Raw genomic sequence first — 23,251 nt, 5'->3', positions numbered from 1 at the left:
TGAGATTTCACCCAAGAATTGCATTTTGGACTTTTGCTAACTTGGAGGGCTCCTCTCTTTCTTCTAAGGGGTTCTTGCCCACAGTAGTAGATATAATGGGCATCCGAATTAAATTCACCCGTTCCCATCCACTTTAGTTCACTGACTTCTAAGATGTCAGTGTTCACTCTTGCATCTCCTGCTTGGCCACGCCCAATTATTTACCTCGATTCACGGACCCAACATTCCAGGTTCCTAGGCAATATTGTTCTTGATAGCATCAGACCTTCCTTTCATCACCAGACACATCCACATCTGAGCACCATCTCCACTTTGGCCCAGCTTCTTCATTATTTGTGGAGCTATTATAGCAACTGTCTTCTGCTCTCCCCCAGTAGCATATCGGCCACCTTCCAACCTGGGGGAGTGGGTGTGGGGGGCTCATCTTTTGGTGTCATATTTTTTGCCTTTTCATACTGTTCATGGGGTTCTCGTGGCAAGAATACTGGAGTAAGTTGCCATTCCCTCCTCTAGTGAAGCACGTTTTATCAGAACTCTTCACTATGATCTGTCCCTCTTGGGTAGCTCTACGCAGCATGGCTCATAGCTCCATTGAGTTATGCAAGCCCCTTTGCCAGGACAAGGCTGTGATCCATGAAGGGGATATTGAGGTTTTGTGCTCAAGGATCCTGTGGCAAGTCTATGAGCAATAATTGACAGGAACAGGAATGCATTTGGTGGCCTACTCTAGTCAGACGCAGTACAAGAGAACCAAATAAGCCATTGTCCATCTTTCCTTGACCATGAGAGGCATTTCTTTGGGGGTTCCGATTTCTGCCTTTATGCCATAAAATATAAATAGAGTAGACTCTGACAAGAAGTAAATTCATTTTCTGAACCCAGGTCTCCCACGTTGCAGGTGGATTCTTTACCAGCTGAGCCACAAAGGAAGTCCAAGCATACTGGAGTAATTAGCCTTTCCCTTCTCCAGCGGATCATCCTGACCCAGGAATCAAACTGGGGTCTCCTGCATTGTAGGTGGATTATTTATCAACTAAGCTATCAGGGAAGCTCTCTAAACATCCTTAGAAATCAGTATAAAATATAAGATTATAATTTCATATACAAATGTCATGAAGAGAGTGAACATATAGTTATTATGAAGATTAGGATACTTTAAGGGTGAAAAAACCTGCTATTATCAATTTTGTCTGGACCCAAGTGTCAATCAGGACACTTCTGGACAAAACAGAAATTTATTTATTCTAGATATGAACAATTAAAACAAATAAACTCTTAATTCCTAGCTCTTGGTTGACACTGCAGTTTGATTCTAGGTCCTGATTCCCTGTAGCACAGGCATAACCTTTTGTGGAACATGGCAAATGATGCGTAAACAAAGTTGTGCAAGTGATTTTCTTTTTTGAAAAAAGAAAAAAGTTTGACAAAAGTTTACAAACATTTCACTTTTCATCTTTTGCAAATACAGATAAAAAGCAGCACTCGTCCAGACCAACACGTCCGGATTTCTAAGTATGTGGCAGATGTCAACCAAAGAAAAGAGAAGAAAAAATTCTTGTATCTATGAAATACATATGTATGTACGATGCTAGGAAAAATATATTCCTTAGAAAAGACCCTGATGTTGGGAAAGATTGAAGGCAGGAGGAGAAGGGGACACCAGAGGATGAGACGATTGGATGGCATCACTGACATGGACATGAGTTTGAATAAACTCTGGGAGTTGGTGATGGACAGGGAAGCCTGGCGTGCTGCAGTTCATGGGGTCGCAGAGTCCGACACGATTGAGCGACTGAACTGAACTGCTAAGTATTATGAATTAAACACATATATATGTGCATATCTATTTCAGAAGAACATTGGTTACTGTTATGAACTCTACCACCACTCATTTTCAACACCTTACAAGGGAGAATGGGTTAAAAACTCAAAAGGCAAATATCAGGGGACCAACAGATCTGTTCAGATCAATGAGATCTTTTGTGCACAGGAAACAGTCTCATCAAAGGTCTCAGGAAAGAGAAGCCCATACATTCTGATACATATGACTTTAAGTACTAATTAGCCTGCGTCACTTCATCCAGTCAGAAAAGAAAACTTGTCAACTGCTCCTGATCACACATGCCATAAGCTCCCGCCTATGAAAAGTCAGGTAAGTTTATTAGCTAGTGCAAATACCGTTCACATAAGTTTGGAATAAAACTTCTGTTAAAGTTTAATTGTTAACAGAATAAAAAACAATGATAATTTAATAATATTTAGTTCAGTTGCTCAGTTGTGTCTGACTCTTTGCGACCCCATGGACTGCAGCACGCCAGGCCTCCCTGTCCATCACCAACTCCCGGAACTTATTCAAACTCATGTCCATTGAGTTGGTGATGCCATCCAACCATCTCATTCCCTGTCGTCCCCTTCTCCTCCCACCTTCCAAATCTTTTAATCTATATGTGTCTTTACACTTAAAATAGATTTCTTGCAGATGGCTGTTTTTAAATCTGTTGTTAGATTATTTGCATTTAATTACTGATACAGTTTAGATTAAAATCTTCCATGTTTACATTTGTCTTCTATTTGTTCCATCAGTTCTTTGTTCCTTTTGCCCCCTTTTTTCTGCCTGTAATTAGATCAGATCAGATCAGATCAGTCGCTCAGTCCTGTCTGACTCTTTGCGACCCCATGAACCACAGCACGCCAGGCCTCCCTGTCCATCACCAATTCCCAGAGTTTACTCAAACTCATGTCCATGTCAGTGATGCCATCCAGCCATATCATCCTCTGTCGTCCCCTTCTCCTCCTGCCCTCAATCTTTCCCAGCATCAGGGTCTTTTCAAGTGAGTCAGCTCTTTGCATCAGGTGGCCAAAGTATTGGAGTTTCAGTTTCAGCATCAGTCCTTCCAAGGAATATTCAGGACTGATTTCCTTTAGAATGGACTGGTTGGATCTCCTTGCAGTCCAAGGGACTCTCAAAAGTCTTCTCCAACACCACAGCTCAAAACCATCAGTTTCTCGGTGTTCAGCTTTATTTATAGTCCAACTCTCACATCCATACATGACTACTGGAAAAACCAGAGCTTTGACTAGACAGACCTTTGTTGGCAAAATAATATCTCTGCTTTTTAATATGCTGTCTAGTTTGGTCATAACTTTTCTTCTAAGGAGTAAGCATCTTAATTTCATGGCTGCAGTCATCATCTGCAGTGATTTTGGAGCTCAGAAAAATAAAATCTGTCACTGTTTCCACTGTTTCCCCATCTATTTCCCATGAAGTGATGGGACTGGATGCCATGATCTTAGTTTTCTGAATGTTGAGCTTTAAGCCAACTTTTTCACTCTCGTCTTTCACTTTCATCAAGAGGTTGTTTTAGTTCTTCTTCACTTTCTGCCATAAGGGTGGTGTCATCTGCATGTCTGAGGTTACTGATATTTCTCCTGGCAATCTTGATTCCAGCTTGTGCTTCATCCAGCGTGGCATTTCTCATGATGTACTCTGCATATAAGTTAAATAAGCAGGGTGACAATATACAGCCTTGACATACTCCTTTTCCTATTTGTAACTAGTCTGTTCCATGTCCAGTTCTAACTATTGCTTCCTGACCTGCATACAGATTTCTCAGGAGGCAGGTTGGGTGGTCTGATATTCCCATCTCTTTTGTGATCCACACAGTCAAAGGCTTTGGCATAGTCAATAAAGCAGAAATAGATGCTTTTCTGGAACTCTCTTGCTTTTTCCATGATCCAGCGGATGTTGGCAATTTGATCTCTGGTTCCTCTGCCTTTTCTAAAACCAGCTTGAACATCTGGAAGTTCACAGTTCATGTATTTTTGAAGGCTGGCTTGGAGAAATTTTAGCATTAATTTACTGGCATGTGAGATGAGTGCAATTGTGTGGTAGTTTGAACATTCTTTGGCATTGCCTTTCTTTGGGATTGGAATGAAAACTGACCTTTTCCAGTCCTGTGGCCACTGCTAAGTTTTCCAAATTGGCTGACATGTTGAGTGCAGCACTTTTACAGCATCATGTTTTTGGATTTGAAATTGCTTAACTGGAATTTGATCACCTCCACTAGCTTTGTTCATAGTGATGCTTAATAATATTTCTGATATGGTAAAGCTGAATGGTCTCTAAATCATCTCCTCTCACAAGTATCTCTTTGAATACATTCTTTCTGATAATGTATCTGGAATAATGGCCAGCATACAGGTCTAGGAAATCACTTTGAGAGGCAGCCTAGTTTTTATGAAAATTTAAAAAGATTCTTTAAACATGGACACTTCCCTGGATGATTAGATCTTCCCAAGAACCTGTCCACTGACCAGACAGCAACATGGAGATGAGGCATGATCTTACATGGATTATAAAGGAGAACCATTCCCAAAGGCTTCCTCCACCTGGATGGTCCACAAATCTCTCCAAAAGGCAGTGTGAGAAATGTTTGTGTGTTAGTGAAATTGCCAAGTAGCACATCAAGAAATAACAGAAGAGCATGGATGCTCTCTCTTCTCCAAGTGACTATATGCAGGGAAATTCTAACTGCAGTGTGGAATCACTAGAATGGGGCATCCTGCTGGCTGCACTCTTAGTATGTGTAAATAATGACCTGGTTGTAGCACAGAACTTCTTCATTCATATATCTGCCCATGGCCCATCCATCTAGTCCACAAATGTGTTGAGTGGACCACCCACTGCTCTAAGCATTAGTAATATAAAAGGACTATTGCAGAGGTTCATAATCTAGTGAGAGAAAATATGTTAAGTGAATAATAACTACATTGTAAAATTCAAAAGTTAAAAAAAATTTTAAGTAGATGCACACGGAAAAACTGGACTATTGACTATTTCCACCCAGAAAAATGATGGAAGGTGTTTCAGGGGTGACATCTGAGGTGACATCACTTAGGGTGACCCCTGAGTTTTCAGGGGTGACACGTGGGAATTAAAAGATGAGTGTAAAAGTACCAGAGAAGAATGAACTGGGTAAGCTTAGAGAAAGAGGCCAAGATGAAATCATAAAACTCATTATATGCTTTACAAAAGAGTCTAGAGTTTTTCTTATAGGGGATAGATCCACTGAAGGTATTTAAAGCAGAAAAGTGACTCAATCAAATACGCATTCTAGTGTGATGATTCTAGCTGAGTGTGAAGAGCAACAGGAAAGACTTCTATAATAAATAGGATGAGGATGCTATTCATTACAAATTCATGATGTAAACATTATTAGCTCCATTTTATAGATGAGCAAACTGCTCAGAAAGATGAACTAACATATTTATTTTAAGTGGTTTAATCTGTCTGACTTTGATGATGATGGTTTTACCATTATTGAGCAATTTAATAAATGAAAGATGAATAGGAAGTGAGTTTGGGCAGAAATTAGAGCATCGCCTAAGTTGATCAGGGTGTATGATTGGGAGGGCTTTGCTGTGTGGGAGGGCTTTGCTGTGTGGGTCTAACTTAAGATGGTAGCTCCATTCTCAGTAAGGCACACAAAACACAACAGACTTTGGAAAAGAAACGAAATAGTTGTCTTTGTCACCACGCAGAGGACGGGGACAAGTGAAGGCGTCCTTTCAGAAAAGGCATAACGGAAGCAGACCAAAGGAGCTAGGAAAACTCTTTAAAGAGTTGATGACGGAGAGTGAGGCCCTGTTCCTATTCCAGATTTTCCTTTCCTCTCCCCGACCCTCACTCTCACTGATGCTGTTCCCCTCAAACAACTTTGGATCAGTATCAGCAGTCAAGAGTGAATGGGTTTGCAGGATTCTGGATGCAGGGAACACTGCTGGTCCTTAGGAGCCTATGACAGTAGGCACTTGATGTATTTCAGAGTAAAAAGCCCGGAGAACTGTTGTGTTAGAGCAGAGAGAAACAGCAAAAGCACGGTTACCAATTTATCTCAACCACAGTGTCCTAGTCTGTACAGCGGTGCCCTAATTATGCCCTGAACACGTTTTGCAATCCTCATTCTTTGAGCAGCTTCTTGCTTTTCCCATCCTAGGATTTTTCTGAATAAAAGTTCAAGTTGTTTTCCCTCTATAGTCATTTGTGCTGACTCAAGTTTTACTCGTATATTTAAACTACTGGATCTTAAGAAGTCTTTTTACTGCTACTCACAGTGATTCCTGTCTGAAACCCTATCACATGCATATGCAGATAGTACCACCTGCTTTAGCATTTCATACTTTTCATATCCGGCTGCGAGTCTTTACATCCTAACTATACTGTATCTTTTTGCAAATGAACCCATGGAACCATACTTCCTTCTTATGTTTCATCACATCCAGAACAGTGCTAGGCAAATAGTTTTAAACAGGTTGTCAAAAGTGAGTCCAACTGTTTTCATATCGCACATTTGGAATTTCAAAACCTCCTCTGCACCCACTAGTTTTGATTTTGTTCTTTCCATACTCAGGATCATGAGCAGCTGCTGAACGGCAAGTGTATACATTCTCTCTGACAGTAAATGACAGAGAAGGTCAAGAAAGATGAAGAGGGTGAAGAACCTTCACAGAGAAGGGCAAAGGTCAAGAAAAGGACACAGTGGATCAAAATCATCTACAACGTGACCACCTCTTCCTGGATCAGAGAGAACTTGTCTTTCTGTTCAGCTTTAATTTAATAGATGAATATTGAAGATACATTTTCCCTACTGGAAAAAATATTTTCCTATCTTTTTCATCCCCCCCAAAATCAATCACCTATACAGTCATCCCTCAATACCTGCAGGGATCGGGTCCAGGACTTGCCTCAGAGGCCAAAATCCATGGATGCTCAAATATAATAGGTAAACACAGGACAGAATCCAACACTGGCTGAATCTGCAGGTTTGGAACAGGAAGATAGGGAGGGCTGGCTGCACAGTATCCCACAGGCATGAGCACTGTTACTTTTGGGTTTTCCAAACGATACTTTGGATGAGATGGTAAAGTCTATCTTTCCAGATTACTCTGTTTCTCAAATATCTGTGTCATAATTCAACTCAACAAACTCTTATCAGTCAACTATAATATGATAGGTTCAAAACTAGAGATTGGGGGTGTAGGGAGGCAGAGATGACAATGTGAATGAGACTAGCCCTTTGCCACCAAAGAATTTACAACCTGGCCAAGACGTTGGGGGTACATATATAATGAACTATAAGAAACAAATAGCATAGCAGGGCCTAACTGGGTGTTATGCACACACAGAAGAATAAATGACCAGAAAGGTAACAAAGACTTCTTAGACAAAAGACAACTGAGAAGAAGCCTTCAAAGATAAGGACTCGTCTCAATAGAGAAAGGGAGAATGCACTGCTAAGGCTAAGAGGACAGTACTAGCTAGAGCATGGAGTTCTAAAGATACTTTTTTTCCAGAGTGATTTGTGAACCTTTGCTAATAGACTGTGACATACATGGAGGGATAAACTGGTTGTGAGTCTAGAAGGGGAAATTTGAGGTCAGACAACCAGGACCTTGATGTCAAAGAACTGACTTCATTCTTCAAGTAACAGTGAACCATCTGTGTTTCAGAAAGAAAACTGATGAGGCAGAATCCAGGACTGATAAAGCAGGCAGAAAATAAAGCTAGGAACTTAATATTTGGCTGATATGTATGACAAAGAAGGACCTTTGGCATCACAGGGGGCTTGACAATAAGGACTTGCATAAGATCTCTTTTTGAGGGCTTATTAATGAAAATGTCTAGCTTTCAGGTCTGAGAAGATTAAAACTATACCACGAATCATGTTAACTTCTGTAAGCATTAGGTACATTTTTTTTTTCTCTCAAAGTTACCTATTAAAACATTATAACTTCTGAGAGGTTGACTAGACAGTTTCTTCGTTGCTTGCTGGGAAAGGATATTTTATCAAAAGCACATTACTCATTTTGGGCCTCTGTTTTTTTTTTTTTTTTTAACACTATAATTTCCAGAATTGCAAAATTCTGGAGCTGAGAAAAACATATGTGAGAGTAGTTTTTTTTTCAAGGGAGTGTAGCAAGCAGTTGACTAATAAAGTGAGTTGAAATTATACAGGATAATAGGGTAAAAAGAGGTTTTCATTTTGAATTAAATGACTCCCATCAAAAGGTGCTAAAGGTGTCAATTTCTCAAACAGCAGCCTGTCTCCTGTGATCCAAATCCTGCAAAATCTGAATTACATTAACTGAATTCAAGCTTGACTAGACTGCCTTGAAAAGCTTATTTCCCTAAAACTGGAAACAATTAACATTCTGTTTATTCATGAGATCAAACTTGTTGAGGTGGAAAATGGCCGGTGTAATGTCAAGTACTTGGCCTGAATACCCTATTGAGGAAAGACAAAGACCTTTAAACTGGGTGAATTTATGGGAAGGATGTGTAAGTTTCAGTTTCTTGATAACAAAGTAGGAGTTGATTAACTTACTGCATTTCCAGAAATTATACATTGGTTCTAAGCAGAGATTCTCAAGCTACTTAGCCTGGGTATATGTTTCAGCCTAACTACTTACATACTGTGAGTCTCTGGCAAGATGTGACCTCTTAAGAGTTTTACTTTCTGCATCTGTAAGGATGTGAGAGCTAACTAGGATAGAACATGCACAACGCGCAGAAGAGTGCAGATGTCCAGCGGGAGTGCTGACGTGCGAAGGGCTACCCGACCCGAAGATGCTGTGCCTGCGCTTTAGTCTTCTAATACCAATTCTAAAATTTGATCATCTGAAACTTAAAAGAAATCAAAGATCATTTGGGCTAAGTCATCATTTTACAGGTGAGGATGCTGAGAGGAGTTCAGTCCCACGCCCAAATCCACATAGGAGCTCACAGTGTCAGCACGGTGCTAGCATCTCGGGCATCCGATTGCATTCTGGTTCTCTTCCATCACACACTGAGCTGACGGCAAAGCCTGGAGCATTACCAGCCATTATCGCCATTCAGAGGAGTGTAATTCTCTCTCGGCAGTGGGAGGGCAATTCTCAGGAGGCCGCCTTCATCTGGATCTAAAAACTGGCCTGTGAATTTATGCCTCTTTTCTAGGTCTCCTGTTTTACATCACCCCTCTGTAGGCCATGGTGAATTAAAGATACTTGACGGTGCTTGAAGCAAGCCATTTTCCCTCATAATTCACATCAGCAGTGATACAGATCATTTCATGAGGATTCCTCTTTATGGTACCATGTCATGGACACAGCACCTGTACTACTGCCCTGGTGGGCAAGCATGGAAACACACATGAAACTTAGCATTTGTCTTCATGCTAAGAATTACCAGTTTTTACATTATTGACACCTCAACACAGAGGATAACATTTTGGGGTTAAATGCTAATGGCTCAGTTGGTAAAGAATATGCCTGCAATACAGGAGACCCAGATTTGATACCTGGGTCAGAAAGATTGCCTGGAGAAGGAAATGGCAACCCACCCCAGTATTCTTTCCTGGAGAATTCCATAGACAGAGGAGCCAGGCAGACTGCAGTCCATGGGGTCACAAAGAATCGGACACGATTGTGCAACTACCTTTCCTTTCACTTGCTCAAGGGTGCAAAAGCAATCATTTATGATTAAAAGTTTGATCTAATAATTACTTTCAAGAATTGGTCATACTTTATAGTTTTGGCTATCCTCCACTGTGATCCCCAAACAAGAGGCTTTAATAAATGCTTCTGTTTGAAGATCTAAAAGGTTTAAGCTGATTGTAGAAAAAGAGCCAATTTTTTCATAAATAGAGCAACAGTCTACAAAGGAAAGACAATATACTCTAGGAGTCAGAGATAAACATGTTTGAGTTCCAACTCTGCCTGATACTATATCTGAGTGACCTGCACAACATTTTTTTCTGCTTCCTCATTTGAAAATCTGGAAAGAGAATCAGTGAAAGAACAGTTTTGGTTTTGAAAGTAGATGGTATGTACTGAATTATGTCCTCTCCATCCCCAAATTCATATGTTGAATTCATGACACCAAGTTTAACTGTATTAGGAGACACAGGTCTTTATAGAAGTACTTGAAGTTAAATGAGGTCATAAGGGTGGGGCCCTGATCCAATAAGATTAGCATCCTTATAAGCAGGGTCATGAGTTCACTCTCACTCTCTCTACCCCGTGAGGACAATTCAGCAAGAAGGCAGCAGTCTGCAAGCCAGGAAGAGAGTTCTCACCAGAAACCAACCCTGCCAAACCCTGATCTGAGACTTCCAGCCTCCAGAACTATGAGAAAATACATTTGTTACTTAACCCACCCAAACTGTGGTGTTTTGAATTGGCCACTCGAGCTGACCAAGGCAGTAGAGATAGGACCATGCTTGTGTTTCCTGAGATAAAGGACTGTCAGGATCATATATTCAGTGCTGCAGCTTCCCACTTACAGGATGATCTCAGATTGATAACTGCTTTGTTCTCTAGAATATTCACTGAATTGGGAAAAGAAAGGCTGATATTAGGAAAGTATCTATACGCCCACTTTAGAAGCAGGGACTTTACAGATATACGTCAAAAGTGCCGTGTGTGTATATGTATATATAGCATGTGGTCATACTTGGTGGTTCAAAATAGGGATTTTGAAAGATGGCTGTCCGGGTTTGAATCATGGTCTTGACGCTCACCAGCTGGGTGTCTACAGGCAAATCACTTGAACTCTGTGAGCTTCCGCTTCTTATATGACAGGGTGTCTCCCACAGTATTCCCAGGTGGCACTAGTGGTACAGAACCTGCCTGCAGTGCAAGAGATGAAAGAGATGTGGCTTTGATCCCTGGGTCAAGAAGATCGCTTGGGAGAGGACATGGCAACTCACTCCAGTATTTTTGCCTGGAGAACCCCATGGACAGAGGAGCCTGGTGAGCTACAGTTCATATGGTGGCAAAGGGTCAGACATGTCTGTGGTGACTTAGCACACACACACATTATGTGGATTAAATGAGTCAATACATGTTAAGCTCTTAGAATAGCAGTTGGTGGTGAAAGCTTCACAAGGATTAATTTTACTATTATACACACCCACCCAGACACAGGCAAATTAACAGGGTTTTTACCAAAATATGAAAAATAAAAAAGGAACACAGTCTGTATCTTTTCCACTCACTTTCCTTCTCCAACTGACCCTCCAGAGGAGTAAATCTGCAATTAACCTCTAAAATCCCATGATGACTTTAAAACTTATTGGCTGCTTGTGCCTACAAGAGACTAGAGAAATAATTAAGATGTGGAACAAGAGATGTGAAAACGCTAGATCTGATCAATTTATACTTACATGAAGGGGAAAAGGAGTTCTATGTAAATCATCCATCATTTTCATGCTAGCATTGCTATTACTCAGAAGAAAACTTTCCCCCAATCAGAAGCGACTCAAACATAACTGACTTTTTGTTTTCAGATTTACATCCTTCAAGGGAGATATTAAATTCCAAGAAAAGGTAATTGTGATAAGAGATCACAGTGACACTTTTTAAAAACAATCAAAACTTTTCTCACTTTTTCTCATATGAGTCAAACTCAACCTCCTGCTTTTCTATTTAGGATTCATCTTTGCAAGGTTAACTCTGACCCAGGGTACTAAATTTTCTCTCTGAGCAAATTTTCTCTCAACAGAAATTCAGCGCTTGTCGTAAATATAACTGTGGGATCATTTCACCATGGGAAGGGGACAAATTGGTCTAACAGAGAGCACAATAATGCATATCCAGCTGATTTGCTGTGTGCCGAGAGTGGGGATCTTCAAAGCAGCCTTTTCCTATCATTCCCATCAATCTTAGAGGAATCCTTAAACTGGGTTATTTTTTGAGTACTAAGTCTGATTTTGTTTTCAAAGAGTTTTGGATGGCCAACAAATTTTATATGCTTTCTTTGTAAGAATTTAAAGATCTGGCTTATAACCACTAAATTACATACTGTCACTCCTTCTCACTTTTACAAGTAATTAGAGTTTGATGTAAAATTTAGAACCTATCACTTTGACCAACTGTATACCACTCGTGCTTGAGTAAGGGACCAAGTAGTATAATCTGTGACAGAATCGAAGTAATGTCAGATGAAGAAAAAGAACAAATGCCCGAATATATGAACACAGCCACTGGCAATAATTCTTGGGAATTCCTTTTGTTCCCAGGAATTGATCTGATTTCACTGTCAATGTGAGGATCTGAGTAAAATCCATGGAGAGTGTGTGACCAAAGAGACTGTACAAAATATATTTCTTGGTAGCTGAAAATATTATTACCAAAACAATGAACAAATAACAGCAAAAAAAAAATTAAAAGGGATCCAGAAACAACTGGAAATCCACTACATTGAGAAGCCTGAGCATACTGTCACTCAAATGGCTAATAATGTAACTTTTCATCTGGTTCAGTTATTTAAAGAATGTTTTCATATTTTTTCTCTCTATATATACTTTTTGTAAACATAATTTCAAAACTTAGGAGCTGCCTGCCTGTGGAAGCTCCAAATTCATTTAAGTTAAGAATGCTATGCAAAGTTGTTTTAATTATTTTTAATTGAAATTATAAATTCTGCTAATTAACTATTCCAGCTTGAATTTAGATAGCACCAATGTTTAATTTACCTAATAAAATACATGCTAGCTGCCAATTACTTATCATTAGTGGCTTTTCAAATATTACTGTTTAGTAGATACTGACCTTACGAAAATATTTTAAGTGTAAGCAAGCAGGAACATATAGGTGATTAAGTGAAGTGAAAGTCACTCAGTTGTGTCCGACTCTTTGCGACCCCATGTACAGTCAATGGAATTCTTCAGGCCAGAATACTGGAGTGGGTGGCCTTTCCCTTCTCCAGGGTATCTTCCCAACTCAGGGATAAAACCCAGGTCTCCCGCATTGTGGGCTGATTCTTTACCAGTTGAGCCACCAGGGAACCTCAAGAATACTGGAGTGGGTAGCCTATCCCTTCTTCAGGATCTTCCCTACCCAAGAATCAAACCAGGATCTCCTCCATTGCAGGCAGATTCTTTACCAACTGAGCTATCAGGGAATGATTAATGGAAAATTTAACCCTGGGTGGACATTTCTGTGTATTGCATCATTTCAGTTACTGCCTGTATGAAGTGTTGGCCATATTCTCTTAAGCAGAGGGATGATATAAGGACCCAGAGATAAACCTGAATACAGGATCATTAAATCAAATACTGCTCATGTAGACAATCTGCTACTGTTAGTGAAACAACATTCAGATTCTTAGTATTTGTCAACAGTTGAAAAGTATTCTTGTTGAAAAGCATAGTCTACACCACGATGCCTTAGAGACATGATGATGGTAGGGAGGTTACGTTGACAATAATGTCTCAAGCAGGAAACAATTATACAAGCTGTGAGCTCTGAACCAATACTCACAACACCAACAGTCACCAGTTCTGAGCATTTCCAAACGCTTGCTTTTGGAAGACTACAACATCCTATAAAAATCAAATGCATAAACTATTCTTTTTTTTTCCCCTGTGGCATTCTACTAATTATCTTTGTGCAAAAAAAATGGAATCTTAATACATCAGTCTACAAATCATGGTAATAAATTCCTATCTACCTGAGAATTGATGGATTTGATTTATTTCCATTTTCCTCTGTGTAAAACCATCTCTGTTTCTCTACACAAATCAGCTTTTAGCAAAAGAATGGAAGGAGGACAAAATACTGCAAGTAAAACTCCACCTTATTCTTAAAATGAAAATTTTCTGGCTTCAAAATGAACAAAAGTATTGCCCTAAAAAAAGTTGACCTAACTTTGTTTTTCTGTGTGAAAAGCAGCTCATTGTAGAGGAAAAGCACACACGAGTTATGGGTCTTCTCTGTCGAGCTACAGAACTTTAATCCAGAGCTCATGAAAGGGTGCAAGAGCAGCTTGAAAATTATGCTGAGCTTAATTACACTTAATGTGAATTATTCAGAAGTGCAGACAGAGACTAAAAATTTATTTCATACAAAGAAGCTTGACATTTTAATTGGTCCTTCAGAATGGAGACAAAACAATTTCCTCTCAAGAAAATTTACATCCTCCCTATCAGAGCCGAAACCTCAGCCAAGCAGAACTTCATTAACTAGATTAATTATCGCACTAGTGTCTGCTTCATCAGGTGTATGGCCCAGGTAGAAAGAAGAAAATGAAATAATGACTGACATTTCTAAAAGACAGCATTGACCCAAGGAGGGAAAAATGACGGATGAAAACCACCAACCTTGGTCATTAGCCATTGTGTCAGGGTGTTCCACTGTGGAGGAAAGAGAAATAATATTATTAGATTTTGGCAGTTTCCATCAAGAAAGGTGACATTTCTAGCCAATGGTTTTATTAGTGAGTTCTCACATCAAGGCCAATGCCCTACTGAAATAAAATTGATAAGGAGTCAGTTACTGTGATTATTTCCATTAAATTAAAGAAAGAATTTGAAAGTAATATTTTGCTGTGTAAATGTGTTGTAAAAATGTTATTTGTAACAGTCCTCTAAAAACAAACTTAAGATTATTTTCATGCAAGTTTAATAATACAATTAATAGTAATAAATGCATGCTATTACCAAGTAATTATCATCCATATACTTTAAATAAGTTAAGGAAGCTATTTTCTTGTATTTATTTTTAATTTTTCAACGAGAGAACTTAACCAATTTTCAGATGAACGGAGTAAAGTAATAAATTATTATAAAGTTTAATCTAAATGGTTTGATTTTAAACCTTGTGAGGCAAGGTGCTGAATTGTTGACTATTTTAAATGAATTATGTATCAGTCAGTCAGTCACTTTAGTAGCTCAGTTGTGTCCGACTCTGTGACCCCATGGACTGCAGCACGTCAGGCCTCCCTGTCCATCACCATCTCCCAGAGTTTACTCAAACTCATGTCCATTGAGTTGATGATGCCATCGAACCATCTCATCTTCTGTTGTCCCCTTCTCCTCCCACCTTCAATCTTTCCCAGCATCAGGGTCTTTTCAAATGATTCTGTTCTTCGCATCAGGTGGCCGAAGTATTGGAGCTTCAGCTTCAGCATCAGTCCTTTCAAGCAATATTCAGGACTGATTTCCTTTAGGATGCACTGGTTGGATCTCCTTGCAGTCCAAGGGACTCTCAAGAGTCTTCTCCAATACCACAGTTCAAATGCATCAATTCTTCGGCGCTCAGCTTTGTTTATAGTCCAACTCTCACATCCATACATGACTAATGGAAAAACCATAGCTTTGACAAGATGGACCTTTGTTGGCAAAGTAATGTCTCTGCTTTTTAATATGCTGTCTAGGTTGGTCATATACAGAATTATGTATACTGTTCTTGAAAATAATTTGTTAGATTTTAAGATATCTCTAAATTTTTGAAAAGTGTCTTCTGTTAACCAAATGTAACTAAATATGAGGTAAATCTCTGTGAAACACTGCTTTCCTAGAAATTGTGAAATGACATTTTGACTAACATAGATCTCTGTAAGTTTCCATCAGTTAGACTTATTTCAACTATACTTGATTTTCTTTCATCTTTGAGTCTTATGGCTTTATTTAACTCACTTAATTGCAGTCAGACACTTAGGCTACCACATTTGCTGGTTTGCTTTTTGTATATGTCTCAAAGTCAGAGAGAGAAAAGTATAATGGTTTCCGATGGGCAGCAACCTATAATCTATTTTCTCATTACATGTAGTGGTCTCATAGCAAATCCATTATTATTGTTTGAAAAATACTTAAAGCAAATATCTTGTAGGTGGCAGTCCTTCCTTTTCCTTTTAGTTGAAAGAATACAAATAATTGTGCAAAATAATATATAAAATCAAAATACTTAATAATGCTGTAGGTAAGAACCACTTTCAAATACAGGGTTTATAAATGTTATATCACAGAAGGACAAACTCCTAAACCAGAGACCATTTGCAATTTGTTTCATTTTCAAATAATACAGAGGCATGGTCTATGAAAAAGATAAACCAGGAAAGATATCTTACTAAGTAGAAGACTGAATTATGAATCACTTTTTGGAAAATGATGTATAAAAGCATGCTTATTAGATTAAGATTCAACAAGCTTTAAGTTTTATAACTGTCTTTGTATCTCCTCAAGATTTAACAATTTTCAATTCATCAGGTCATCTAGTCCAGTCTTTTCAAATATAATCATTACAGTTTAATGTGTACCTTAATTTTTCTCTCCCATTTCCCAATCAACACTAATGATGTCTCAAAATATATTTTGTTATGGTATTAGGGAATTGTTGATGAGAGGTGCTTTTGAGAGGCAAATGCATTATCTATTGTCTACATACAGAGAAAGGATCCTAATATAGCTTTTAAGGAAGAACACTTTGCTTTAAGAAGTACCACACCAAGTGTTCAGTAAGAATGAGGAAGGGCATGTCAGGGTCTATATGACCAAACAAGCCAGGAAGGGAAAAGTTTGGTAGTCAGACCAGAATACACTTGAGAAACTATTTGAATCAGCATCTCATAGGTGAGGACTTTTTGGAATGATATTAAAAATAAGAGAAGAAAACCAGTCTCATCCTATTGCCATTCTTCATCTGTCCCTTTGTCTTTAATTACATAATGCATTACCTGTAGTCCAAATTTTTGACAAGTAACAAATAAATATTTGGTATGGTGAATAATACTAAAGAATATTTCCCAACAGGGACTAAATATGTCCTAATAAGTACTTTTTATTAAAGAAAATAATGACTTTAAAAAATTAAAAACAAATGCCAAAGTATTATAATTTTATGCCTTGAATTTTTAATTTCTCCTGTCACCTATCACGAATATTATGTACTTTGTCACAAAATTATTTAAAAACTAAAACTTTTTTGTATTCTGGAGCACAGCTTTTAGTTCCATATCCTTGTATGGGAGAGATGAACATTTCAGAATGGCAATTAAGAATGCCCAGAAAAGAGACCATATTCTAGTGCTCTTCCACCGCTGAAGACTCTGCTTCTCTGTGCGGGAGACGACTTCATCTCTCCACAGATGCCCTCTTTGGTCTAATCCTTCAGGAATGTCCTTCCTCCTTGTTACTTGACAGTCCAACACGGAGAAGCTTACTTTACTAGAAGGAACGACTCATGTGATGGGCAGAAATAAACATACATTTCAGACATTTTCCAAGGTTTCTCTAGTGTGCAGGTATCATAATATGGAGTCTGGAGAAGGGAGAGTCTTCTGTGGTCAGAAAATGAAGTTCAATGTTCTTCCAATTAACATTCCAAAGAAAGAATCAGATCTACTGCATATATGTACAATGTTGTACAATGCATGTACAAAAAAATAAAAAAGACAATGATAACTTAATTCCTTTTACGTTATAAGCATCCGTTTAACCAGTGATTACAGATTGAGTTTCCTGTACTTCTCTGACTGGTGGCCAAATAAAAAAAGTAAAACCTTACTCTCTAGTAGAAAATGCTTCTATCTTTACAAAGACTGAGCATGAGAAAATGATGCTCTTGCTGCTACTGTTGCTGCTGCTGCTGCTAAGTCACTTCAGTTGTGTCCTACTCTGTGCAACCTCATAGACGGCAGCCCACCAGCTCCGCCGTCCCTGGGATTCTCAGGCAAGAACACTGGAGTGGGTTGCCATTTCCTTCTCCAATGCATGAAAGTGAAAAGTGAAAGTGAAGTCGCTCAGTTGTGTCCGACTCCTAGCGACCCCATGGACTGCAGCGTACGAGGCTCCTCCGTCCATGGGATTTTCCAGGCAAGAGTACTGGGGTGGGGTGCCATTGCCTTCTCCAGTGATGCTCTTAACGACTGACTAATGCACAATTTGCAACTCTCATAGACCACTGAGAGTTTCCTCAGCTTCAGGACAATAAGGGAGCCTTTCTGTCTGTCAGACATTACATTCTGATGAACAGAGGCCTTATATTTTGAAGCAGCTTTGGAAACAGAAAATCTTAAATCAGAGAGCATTTTATCTTTAGTGTAGATGTGATTCACTGTGGCTTCAAATCTCTTATGATGAGTAATTTATTTACCTTGGACTATCTGTCATGTGACATACATATAAGGTTCTTGCCTATGCAATATTAATTGTTGATAAAGATAGGCAACATCAATGTCTGAATCATTTAAAACATACTTAAGACATCCAAAACTTAGTTTACTGTAAAACCATGGGCTTCCTTCATGGCTCAGATGATAAAGAATCTGTCTGCAATTCGGGAGACCTGGGTTCGATCCCTGGGTTGGGAAGATTCCCTGGAGGAGGACATGGCAACCCACTGCAGTATTCTTGCCTGGTGAATCCGCATGGACAGAGGAGTCTGGTGGGCTATAGTCCATGGGGTTGCAAAGAATGGGACACGACTGAGTGACTAAGCACAGCACCAGACAGCATAAAAGTCTAATTGTCTATTAATTGAATACAATATACTTGGGGTAGATAATCTTAAATATTCATATCACGATATTAGAAATAACCCTTATGGACTATTGTGACATATAACGTATCTTGAATTTGTTCTTACTCTTAAACATCTCATGGATGAGTTCAGGGCACTTAGAGTAAATAGTACCAAATGGGATATGAAGTTCATTAAATAATCCACAGGATGGTGATCAATATGAGTCTATAAATCCTGAGATAACTCATCTCTCTGCTGCTTAAAACATTTGGATGTCTTAAGTTATCTTAAGCCCTCTGTGAGATCTCTAGTTGGCATACATTGTAAGCATGAAATTAGCTTGGCACTTGTCTATAGATAAAGATGAATCATTTGTGAAACATTATCTAGTTACATTTAATGCTCGCACAAAATGAATGACCAGTTTCCTTTCAATTGCTCATTTGGAGTGAAATCTGATTTAGACATGAAGTCCTAAAAACCTGGATAGGCGAAGACTGGCTCATTTTCCTCTTGCCTTCCTTCCAACTTCTACTCTGTCGTGAAAGAGCTGTCATGTAGGCTTAGGCTGAATGCTTATTTGCATGTTCTTGGCAAACTTTCAGATTAGCTGCTACCAAATCTAGCTTTTGAACAGCTCAATCACCAGCATCCAAATGTCTACTGTTTATTAGAGTATTTTTCCTAGGAGAACTGAGAAATGGGCTATCTAGTTATTCTAAGTCTCTTCTTTAGTTTGTCCAAAGAAATGGGTAAAAATGTCAGCTCAGATACATCTTTCTAATTTGTCAGTTGTTTGCCATCATGTTTTGTTAAGGTTTCTGACAGATATATGGGCATAAGGTGGTAAGGGATTTAAAAACCAAGTATCCTTTCTAAAAGGCTTCCCTGGTGGCTCAGATGGTAAGGAATCTGTCTGCCAAGCAGTAGACATGAGTTCGATCCCTGGGTTAAAAAGATCCCCCGGAGAAGGAAATGGCAACCCACTCCAGTATTCCTGCCTGGGAAATTCCATGGACAGAGGAGCCTAGTGGGCTGCAGTTCATGGAGTGGCAAAGAGTTGGACATGACTTAGCGACAATAACACATATAATACCTTAAATGTACATGTTTATATATCAACTATGGAACATATGAATTATTTTCAATTGCTAATAGAGGCTCTTGAAATCATTCATCCTCCAAAAAAAAAAAAAAATAATGCTGTGCTCTAAAACAGAAAGAACTTATATGAAGATCATTATGAAGTAGTCACTATAATCTCAGGCCTTTTATTTTTCTGTATAAACATACAACTATCCTTAAATTGATCAGTGATTTTTATACTTGTAAGCATGTAGAGTTTTCTTATAGTAATCATGATGCAAGACACTTTTTTTCATGTTGCTACTCTGTGTCCTCAAAAAAAAGTTAATTTTGTTTGAGATTTTCTGTCTTGCCATATCAAAATTTCTTTTAATAAGAACACTAGTTCCTGAAAGGAAATACTTGAACTTGGTAGTAGATAGTATGCATGCAGTTCATGTAATAAAATGCTTTTTAATTTTTATCCCTTAAATACAATGGTTAAAGTGTTTTATTATATTGTGAATAGAGCCCATATATATGAAATCAATACAAAATTCCAAAAGGAGTGTAATGGAAAAAAAGTCAAGTTAAATATGTCTGCTTTGTGTTGATGACAGAAAATGTAATAATATAATAGATATTTCTTTGGCATGCTGGCTTTCAGCATAAAAAGGTAACTTTTAATTAATTATCTTTTATCATATTTGTTTGTTTCCAATTTTTTTCAATTATTTAAGAAATAACTGACATGCGTCCTAAGTCACTTCAGTTGTGTCCAACTCTTTGCGATGCTATGCACTGTAGCTCGCCAGACGCCTCTGTACATAGGAATCTCCAGACAAGGATACTGGAGTGGGTTGCCATGCCCTCTTCCAGGGGATCTTCCCAACCCAGGGATTGAACCTGCATCTCTTGCATTGGCAGGCAGATTCTTTATCACCAGCACCATCTGGGAAACTCCACATCACTGTATAAGATATACAGCAAGATGATTTATTTACACATATTGTGAAATGATTATCATAATAGCTTTAGTTAATACCATTATCTTGTATGAATACAATAAAAAGGAAAATTTTTTTTCACGATAACTATTGGAATCTACTCTCTTAACAACTTTCCTGTGTATCAGACGGCAGCGTTAACTATAGTTATCATGTGTTTATTACCTCCCTAGTACCTACGTCTCTTATAACTGAAAGTTTGTACCTTTTAATTACTTTCCTCCAAATCCTTCCCTCATCACCTCCTACCTTTGATAACCACCAAACTGATCTCTTTTCCTGAATTTGGTGTTTATCTGTTTGTTTAGGTCCCATATATAAGTGAAACCATACAGCATTTGGCTTTCTCTCTGATTTCTTTAACTTAGCATAACACCTTCAAGGTCCATCCATACTGTCACAGATGGTAGGATTTCCATGCTTTTTTGTGTGGCTGAGTAATATTCCATTATATGTATATTCTATTATATCCATCAATGGACATTATGCTGGTTCCGTGTCTTGGCTGTTGTGCATAGTACTTCTATGAACATCAGGATGCAGGTATCTTAGAGAGTTAATGTTATTGTCTTCTTTGAATATATTCCCAGAAGTGGAATTGCTAGATCATATGGTATTTCTACTTGTGATTTTTTGAGGCACCTCCATACTGTTTTCCGCAGCGGCTGCACCAATTTACACACCCAGACGGTGCACTAGGCTCTCTCTCCTGCACAGTCAGGGCAGCGTTTGTTGTCTCTTGTCTTTTGGATGACACTCATCCTAACAGGCTTGAGGTGATATCGCATTTTGGTTTTAATTTGCATTTTAACTTCTTTTGAATGTCCACTGTAGTTATGGTGCCAACAGAGATGGTTTAAGTCAATTCCCTAAACAGACTTCAAAATTATTTTATAACCGCTCCATAGGGGGGGAAAAAAAAGAAAGAAAAGGAAATGACAGGAAATGATTCCAACCTTTCAGAGTCCTGAAGAGGATGGGATCTGAGAGAGGCCCCACTCCTTTGGCATTTCGTGCTTGGATTCGAAAGTAATACACAGTGTCCAGGTTGAGATCCATGATTTGATGAGTAAGCCGATCACCACTGATTGTTTCCATAATCCAGTCATCAATTGGAATGTTCTTGTCCAAGGTGTAAAACAAGATGTAAGCTGCAAAAATAAATGAACACAACTTTGTCTAGTGTACTGACTACATGTGTTACTTGTTTCCAAACATCCATATTTCCCCAATACAATTTTCAAGGATTATTACATATCCACAAGTATAAAGTGCAGTATCCAGTTTGGCAAGTAATGATTTTTTTTTTTTTGGTATTACAAAGATTAGAAAAAGAATTACTTCAGTGTACAGAATCTAAAAAATGGAATAAGCTGTTATAAAACTATCTGCCATATTTAAAAATGTGAGGTTTTTGCTGTCTGTAAATCCTGATTATTGGTATACAAACATGAGGAAAAACTTAAAAGATAGATAACAAGTCTGTCATTTTCACTGTATCCAATAATGAAGATAAGTAATGTTTATTTTGGCTAGTGTTTAAATAATAAAAATACACTGAAAAGTATAAAATGCCCAATATTTTTAAAGTGTAATAAATGATCATATTTGATTACTGTAATAACTCGGTGAGGTTGGCAGGGATACTGTTGCTCTCTTTTCATAGATGATAAAGCTGAGCAGAACCCAAGCTAACTGATAAAAGGGCTAGGATAAATCCTCTATTGCCATACTAAAAATCCAACACTCTTTCCCCTAGCCCATCCCACCTAAGCAAAAATAAACAAACAGAAAGAAGAAGTATTTTTGGATTACTGTAGGTTATCTAGTTAATATTTCAAACATTAATAAATTCATCATTTGATAGTATCATTCATCCTCTGTGTTAGGGGATATGTTACTTGAATAACAGTAGCGTTCTCAATGGTGGTAATCTAATATGCACCCAAACAGATCTAGTTATTCCTGTAAACTATTTATACTCTAACATTTTATTTGGCTAATGTTTAAGGTAGCTTTTATTTTAAAGCACTAATTCATCACTTTATATTACCATATATATCAGATAATACTGCAATATAAACTATAAAACAACTCATCGCAGGTGCCTTTGCTACATGAATGTGGTCAGCCGCTATCTCTATTAAAATTCTGCAATGGTATCTGCATTAGATAGGCCATCAACTTTATCTCTAGGTCTGAGCTTATGGATTGAATACATTTCTTCTTAAGTAACACTTTTAAAACCAATTGTCTCCGTAGCAGAGGAAGCTCAGCTTGGTGCTCTGTGATGACCTAGAGAGGTGGGATGGGGGTGGTTGGAGGGAGGCTCAAGAGGGAGAGGATATATGTATGCATATAACTGATCCACTCTGTTGTACACCAGAAACTAACAGGACAATGTAAAGCAGTTATACTATGATAAAAAAGAAAGCTCTAAAAAAAAAAATAAACAGTTATCCTCCTTTGATCCCCCTAGTCCTTCCTTTTCAGTCCCACTTGTCCCATTTTGACCGGGGACCTTCATACAGTTCCTTCAGAGGTCATGTCAGAAGGTTCTCTAACTCAGATTCACTTCCCTGCCAAAACAAGCATGCACACTTCTTACATCTCAGCACATCCCTTACTCAGGAAGACTGATTTCGATGCTGTGCTCATCCCTACTTCCCTCTCATTCTTCACACCACTTCACCTTCCCTTTCTTTCTTCATCCAATTTCTACCCATCCATCAAGGTCCAGTTTAAGCTACATCTAACATATGAAACCTTCCTCTATAGTGAGCTCTCCTTTCTGTAAACTCTGTAATCCATTCCAATACATAGAAGAATACTTATATGATTTTGTGTCATTTTCACTTAATCCTATAGTGATTTACAGAATTACATCTCGGTTTAGG

The 23,251-nt window shown here is 38.4% G+C and overlaps 1 protein-coding gene across 3 annotated transcripts in view; it reads right to left on the bottom strand.

Annotated features, from left to right (window-relative positions):
• Positions 1–23,251, bottom strand: part of DCC (DCC netrin 1 receptor) — a 1,303,205-nt gene that overhangs the window by 133,318 nt on the left and 1,146,636 nt on the right. For all 3 annotated transcript variants that reach the window (XM_027525589.1, XM_027525591.1, XM_027525590.1), the window contains exons 20-21: positions 21,311–21,505; positions 14,142–14,174 (exon numbers count right to left, since the gene is read on the bottom strand). In XM_027525589.1, coding sequence (XP_027381390.1) covers positions 14,142–14,174; positions 21,311–21,505 — 228 coding nt within the window. The remainder of the gene's footprint in view (positions 1–14,141; positions 14,175–21,310; positions 21,506–23,251) is intronic.

This window comes from Bos indicus x Bos taurus, chromosome 24 (assembly GCF_003369695.1).
Source record: "Bos indicus x Bos taurus breed Angus x Brahman F1 hybrid chromosome 24, Bos_hybrid_MaternalHap_v2.0, whole genome shotgun sequence".
Lineage (NCBI taxonomy): Eukaryota > Metazoa > Chordata > Mammalia > Artiodactyla > Bovidae > Bos > Bos indicus x Bos taurus.
Note: the sequence above shows the minus strand (reverse complement) of the source record. Positions and strands in the feature narration are given on the sequence as shown.